The sequence below is a fragment of the Hevea brasiliensis genome, chromosome 1 (genome assembly GCF_030052815.1).
Source record: "Hevea brasiliensis isolate MT/VB/25A 57/8 chromosome 1, ASM3005281v1, whole genome shotgun sequence".
Classification (NCBI taxonomy): Eukaryota; Viridiplantae; Streptophyta; class Magnoliopsida; order Malpighiales; family Euphorbiaceae; genus Hevea; species Hevea brasiliensis.
Window position 1 is genome coordinate 10300900 of NC_079493.1, and position 7406 is coordinate 10308305.

The 7406-nt window shown below is 29.7% G+C and overlaps 1 protein-coding gene across 4 annotated transcripts in view; it reads right to left on the reverse strand.

Moving 5' to 3' along the window:
• Positions 1 to 2994: 2994 nt before the first annotated feature.
• LOC110658603 (mitochondrial import inner membrane translocase subunit PAM16 like 2) overlaps positions 2995 to 7406 on the reverse strand; it is a 6167-nt gene continuing 1755 nt past the window's right edge. For 2 of the 4 annotated variants that reach the window (XM_058143998.1, XM_058143997.1), the window contains exons 2-4: positions 6294 to 6381; positions 3464 to 3615; positions 2995 to 3386 (exon numbers count right to left, since the gene is read on the reverse strand). In XM_058143998.1, coding sequence (XP_057999981.1) covers positions 3261 to 3386; positions 3464 to 3615; positions 6294 to 6381 — 366 coding nt within the window. In that variant the 3' untranslated portion in view covers positions 2995 to 3260. The remainder of the gene's footprint in view (positions 3387 to 3463; positions 3616 to 6293; positions 6382 to 7406) is intronic. The other 2 variants (XM_058144005.1, XM_058144002.1) reach the window with 1 other exon arrangement.

Sequence of the window (7406 nt, forward strand, 5' to 3'; positions counted from 1 at the left end):
TTTTAATTTTTGGCCTGAGTTTAAATTAAAATTTTTATATTAATTTTATAAAAAATGAACTAAATTAAACTTTTTTAATAAATACAGAAGCTAAATTAAAAATTTTACCAAAAAAGTTAGCACAGGGGATGAGAATAATATTGACCTAAATATTATCAATTAATGCAGAAGATAGCTCCAATAAGCACTAACACAGACATATATAAAAATTAACTCATCAACTGTTATTTTAAATATTTATATATGGATTCGTATACTTTATAAATACATTGTAATTAATTCTGTATATATAATTGCTATAAATATTTAATCTAACTATTATTATGTTCATTTTCATATGAACTTGTATCTCGTGTTATATTAAATGCATTTAACAAAGAGTTTAAAGCTCAATTACACATCTATACTTATTAGGGAAGTTCAATTTAACTCATTTTTAATTTTTTATTTAATTTAATCTAAAAATTTTAATTTAAACTCAATTTAGCTCAAAAATTAAAAAAAAAATCAAGAAATTAAACTTTTTAATTTTTAAGCTTAAATTAAAAAATTAAGAAATTTATTTCAAAAATTAAGAAATTAAACTTATTAATTTTTTATTTAAATCAAGAAATAAAAAAACTAAGTTATAAACTTTAATTTTTGGACTGAATTGAGTTTAAATTAAAAATTTTATACTAATTTTATAAAAAGTTAAAAATAAACTAAATTGAACTTCTCTAATAAATATAAGAGCTAAATTAAAAAGTTTACCAAAAAAGTGAGTATAGAAGATAGGAATAATGTTGACCTAAATATTATCAATTAATGCAGAAGATAGCTCCAATAAGCACTAACACAGACAAGTGGAATAAAATTAATAGGTTTTAACCTTTAGGGGATGCAACAAGAATCAGATTCATTACCCAATCCAATGCTTAATAAAACTAGGATTTGACATTAGTGCCTAAACATGTGAAGGAAGGAATAATATTATTTGTTTGAAGGAAGGGAAAAACAAATTCTAGAACAACATCATGGGCTTGTGGGGCTCCAATCAATGCCACCATCACATGATTTAATGTATAATTGAAGTCATTAGAAATTTGACACAATTACAATAAAAAAAATAGCAAATTTAAAAGAATATATATTTTATTTCATTTAACTTTTGTACTAAACATAGATTTTTTCTAAACTTTTTAGATTTTTTTTTTAAATTTATAATTTGATTTCCAAATTTTATTCCATATTAAACTTTGACCATTAAATTTTGCGAAATTCATTATTTAGTTCTTAAGTTTTACATTATATTAAAATTTAGTCTCTAAAATTTTAAAAAATTAATTATTTAGTCCTTAAATTTTATACTATATTACACTTTAGTCCATATAATTTTAATATATATAGAATAATTTAATCATTTTATTAATTATTATAAATATTAAAATTATAAAAACTAAATTATTCTATATATTAAAATTATAGGGACTAAATAATTCATTTTTCAAAATTTAGGAACTAAAATATAATATACTATAAAAATCAGGGACTAAATAATTAATTTTTAAAAATTTAAGGACTCAAATGTAATATAAGATAAAATTTAGAAATTAAATTATAAATTTCTCTTTTTAAAATTTTTTAATACAATTAATTCTGATTCTAATTCTGATTAGTACTAGAATTCGAAGCCTCACGACCACTCCAGTAACATTAACCTAAACTTGATTGGTTTAATTTTTTTTTTCTTTGGTCTTCTCTAGTTTCCTTTACATTATTGAGCTATGCTTGACTAAAAAGAGAATCGATAGAAAAAGCTTCCTGATTCTAGAATGGCGGAAACCATGAGGAAAGTCAAAGCATTTTTCAGAAGAAAATGAAATATTAAAAGGCAGAAAGAATAAAGCTGGTTCCGTGCTGCCAACAACCCTGATTTGTTATCGGTGATTGGAATTTTCGTAACTTCTGTTTGCTATCATACATAAATCTTGGCCTGCTGCCAATTTTGACCTGGCTCTGAGAATGGCTTAGCAACTTTGTTCTGGACACGCCCCATTCTCTTTTAGCCAGTTTGACATTAACTTTTAAACTGTTTTCATGAAGAACACCACTGATTAAAATCATTAAAATCTTATTTTTAAACTAAATTTAGTATATTTATTATAAAAAAATTAAAATAACTAAGCCCAAACAGTAAACCGGTGAAAATAGAAAGTTAAAAATTTAAAATTCAACCAGTGTTAAAACAAGATTTAATCGATATGATTTTAAATGTATTATAAAATTATTAATTTATCTAAAAAGTAATAATAAAATAATGTATTATTATAATAAGCAGTTTAATATATTTTATAATAAATAAAATTTTAAAATAATTTTAAATATTTAATTCTAATTTTAAATGATAATATAAAAATATTAAGAACCAAATTTATTTAACAATAAATTTATTTATATCAATAAAAATTAATTTAAATACATTAAGATTTTATAAAACAATAAAAAAATAAAGTAAAATTAATTTATGCTAGTACACTAATAACATAATCATTAGTACGTTAATTATTTCAATAAAAAATTAATTGCAGTTTTTTTAAGTAATTAATTATTAATTTTTTTATATTAATATTTAATGAAATAACATTAAGGATATTTGATGCAATGAAATATGGAGTATATATACACAAACTCCGCAAAACCTTTTGGATACTTTCGTGGTTTCATTATAATTATTGATTGTGATAAAATTCATATTCAATAATTACAATGAAATTGTTGTATACACGTCGATCACACCAAGGTAGTCTAAATACACCCCTTGAAAAGAAAAGAGGACAAATAATGATAACAACAATAACAACAATTAAGTCTTAATCTCAAATCAGTTAGGATAGACATCCATTTTCGCTACACGACTCTATTAGACATTAAGTCTGCATATTGATAAGCCTATTACAATTTCATCATTTTGCATCCACACAATTCCATTTATCAAGTCTGGACATGGAATGATTAGTCTAATGAATGTCCATAGACACAATTTGATATTCATAAAATCAAAGCAAACACTGATGGCTTTTGTAGCATACATTATTTTGGATGATTTTGCAACTACCAGGTTAATTTTCAATAAATAACCACAAGTTTTCAGCTAATACTTAACTCAGAAGATAAGAAACAAACTTGTGTATAAAATTTTAATCTTTCAGGACATCTCATCGGATCAAAACCAATAATACAAGGGTCAGTATGTGCAAAGGAAAATCTTCACCAAATTCTCAACTAGGGGTACCCTCGCCTTTGCCTTGATGTATAGCCTCTAAACATTCCTTAGCCCTATGAACCTTTGATTGGATGTAAAAGCTTCCGTTTTTGGCATTCCTCTCAAATAAAGTGTCATATTTCTGTCAAGGTAGAAGAAACATGTTTATGACTATTCCCAGCTTAAACATAGAAAAATACTTGTTCAAGAAACACCAACCTTCAGTATCTCCTCCCAAGCAGTTTCCTCGGTTACACCAAGAATCTGCCGGGCTTCTTGCTCCGTCATTACTTTGCTTCCCCTATGGATTGTGTTTTGAATTGTCTCTTGGGCAACACCAGATTTTGAGGCATCTGCATAAAAATATGTCACTGAATCAGCAGATGTGTAGGAATTGACTTTGACAGTTGCAATCAATTGAATGCAATTTAGGTCACACTTTTACTCCAACAACAACTATTTCGTCTTAATCTCAAATTAGTTGAAGTCGGCTATATAAATTAATTTTTGTCATTCATTTCTGTTTAAGAACAGTTCCTCATTAATATTCAAAAATTGTAAATTTTTTTGATAATATTTCCCTTTACGTCATTTTAGGTCTCCTGACTTTTTTCTCACTTCTTTCACCACTAATTTACCCCCAACAACGCAAAATATACATGCCAAATTGATTCGAGGTAATGGAGAAATGAAAGCATGCTAGATGGAAAGCAAACACATGCGCAGCATATACATTGGGAGATAAGACGGATTACATGTAGATCAATCAAGAGATGGGACTGGTTGAAGCAGCAACAACAAGGAAAATTGGGCTACTCTTGAGCTAGTCAAAGTGAATGGCACTGATTGAAACTATTAATTTTTGTCATTCATTTCTGTTTAAGAACAGTTCCTCATTAATATTCAAAAATTGTAAATTTTTTGATAATATTTCCCTTTACATCCTTTTAGGTCTCCTGACTTTTTTCTCACTTTTTCCACCACTAATTTACCCCCAACAATGCAAAATATACATGCCAAATTGATTCGAGGTAATGGAGAAATGAAAGCATGCTAGACGGAAAGCAAACACATGCGCAGCATATACATTGGGAGATAAGACGGATTACATGTAGATCAATCAAGAGATGGGACTGGTTGAAGCAGCAACAACAAGGAAAATTGGGCTACTCTTGAGCTAGTCAAAGTGAATGGCACTGATTGAAACTTATTGTTAATTATATAAGAGAAATAACAATAAATTCTGATGTTAATATGTGAGAGATATTCCTCTTAGTTCACAACTTTAGGGAGGATTCCTTGCCAGTCAGCCTCATCGTGCATTCAACACCAAGGTACAATCAGAAAAGGATCTCCACACCTTAGATTCTTCTAAAAAAGTTGGTCATTGCTAAGGCATGATAACTTCTACTCAACCATGTGTAAAAATCTCAAACCATATCCTAGAAAACTAGTCAAGATTAAAACTTAAAAAATAAAGGCACATAATTCAATACACCTCAATAAAAACACATTTCCTAGGTTCTGGGATATATTTTTTAAGGATTGATGTAAGAGGAAAAAAGAAGGATCAATCGAACAGATATGCTTCTACCAACAACTGTCATTTAAAAGACACCGCCTTTTGCACTTTGTGTTTCCAAGAGAAAAACAACGGAAATCAATAGTCATGCCAAATGAGTTAACCACCAAAAAATGCTAGTTGGTAAAAGAGAAATGAAGCAGCAATCTAAGTTCAAAACTCTATCCATGAAGAGGTGAAAACATTAGTGGCTAATGTAATGGAGTATGGAAAGTGTCTAGAAGTCTTTTTGAGGAAGTCTGGGTGATCAGTGACAATCTAGGCACCATGAGCTCCTTGGAGCCCTTATATGGTGTTATTACAGTTTGAGGTTGCCCTCTCAACCAACAAATTAGAAAGAAAAAAGGGTTTAGGGAACATAGAAAAATTCCATCTCTCAAGATCCAAATCTCGAAGGACCAGTGTATACACGTGTTAAGAGCAGCTCCAATTTCAAACATCATAACATTTGGAAAATGAAAAAAAAAATGATAGATCGATATCTATGCGCATCTAATCATGAAAATGTTGAATAAAGTAAAATTAGTTCATCGAAAACAGAGATGTAGATGGCCATAACCACACAATAGGCTGATATTTTAAATAATATTTGGCACAAGATGAAACTTATCCTACATTGCTATTCAATTTTAGATGACTTGATTGAGAGAATTGGACACCACCTCCAAACAAAAGTCAAACTTTTCCTCCAGTGACTAGAAGAGACAAATGAAGTAGTCCTGGAAAAAAGTAATTTCCAACAATCCCTCAAAGGTTGGCCAAATGTTTTGGACATCAGACTTTAATTGGACTGTCACAGAGTTCAAAGCTTTGTTTTTTGAACTTGGTTGGGAATACCAAATTAGAAGTCATAATTGGATCCCATTGAAAAAGTGGCAAAGTGCTTAATGGGATTGTATAGAGAAAGTAAAATGCCTAAAGAGCTTCCAATGGAAACCACCCCCTTCAACCACAATAAATAAATAAATAATAAAACAAAGAAATAAAAAGGGGGAAAAGAAAAGGAATTAGTTGGATAAAAGGAAAATAGATAGCTCAATAATCCCACATATGAATTCGGATGGCCACAATAAACATAGATTACTTAATAGGCTTTTGCATTTTAATTAGTACAACTTTCCAGCCACTGCCTCTCAGGCAGCAGGCAGCAGGCAGCAGGCAGCAGGAATCATTGTAGCAATAAGGCAAAACCAATATATTCAGTTGCAATTTAGCATTCTAGTCCAATTCAATAACAAACACATTATTCACTCATTGTTTGACATAATTTTGGACATGAATTTTTCATGGACAGGCACACAAGTCAATAAGCCCTATTACTATCCTTCCCTTAAACCATAAGGTTGAAAGAATATGCTAAAACATAAAGAGACAGCAATGGAAACAAAAGAAGATTAATGTCCCATCTCCCATCAGTTCATTGAACCAATGCCAGGCGATCAGATTATAGAAGGACAAAACACTTACTTGCAAGTGCTTGCCGGTAGGCTTGAACAAAAGCCCGAGCTAGAATACCAGAGCCCATTACAATTAAGTTGGCAAGAATCTTAGCTGCCTGTGGAAACACAGGAAATGACTTCATTAGAACTGACTACAAAATAAGCAAATTTTAAAAGGGGCACTATTACTTAAATGAAACAATTGCATTGTACGGACTATGGACAAGTCATGGAATAAAAAATTGATGCGCCAGGGGAATGGTTCTCTTTTAACATTGAAAAATATAAGATAAACAATGATGTATTTGATTGTTTAATGATAACAAATATGTAGCAGTGGTTATCATGTTCAGAAAAAATTACAACTCAAATCACAAGAAAATCCTATATCAAAAAGCTTTGCTCAGAAATTCATCCAGAATATTCAAGTTCTTCAAATATGTACGCTTACATCCTTACCTATAATCATTCAAAAGCATTCTCCCAAACCTGCTTGTAACTAGTTATATGATATTAAATTAGCTTTGTGATTAAATTCACGTTTCAAATTATTTTTAAATGATACAATTCAACGGCTTCCATTGTTTGGAATAATTAAAACAAAAAAAAGATGGAATATGCCTACTTTCGCATACTATCCTAACATATAAAAAGGGACACCACCACTACACCAAACTGTTACTTTCAATTGAGTAAAATAACACCTTCTTAAGTGGTTTCCAAGCATTAGAATTGAGTAAAATAAATTTAATTGAATTGAATTCTAGCATTTTTAAAGTTTTCCAAACACACAGCATATCTATGGCAGCAACTAATAGAACCAAAATCATAAAAGACCACAAAACCCTAAACAAAAAAAAGCATCACCTAACTAGTATATGGATGGTTTCACAGTGCCATTTCAGCAAATACAATTTATCCAGAGCCAATTAATCTGTTTACGTGTTCACCCTTCCCAGTGAATCCCACATTTATAGTCTTATCAATTTACCATGCTTCACCAAAGCAGAAATTCACAAGTACATCGCCCAGATGCTATGTTAGCATGTCAAATAGTCTCCCAAAGACCGCCATCCTTTACCTCTAAGACACGCTTGACACAGCATCTTTTTCAACCATGCCATTTATCATGATAAAGTAC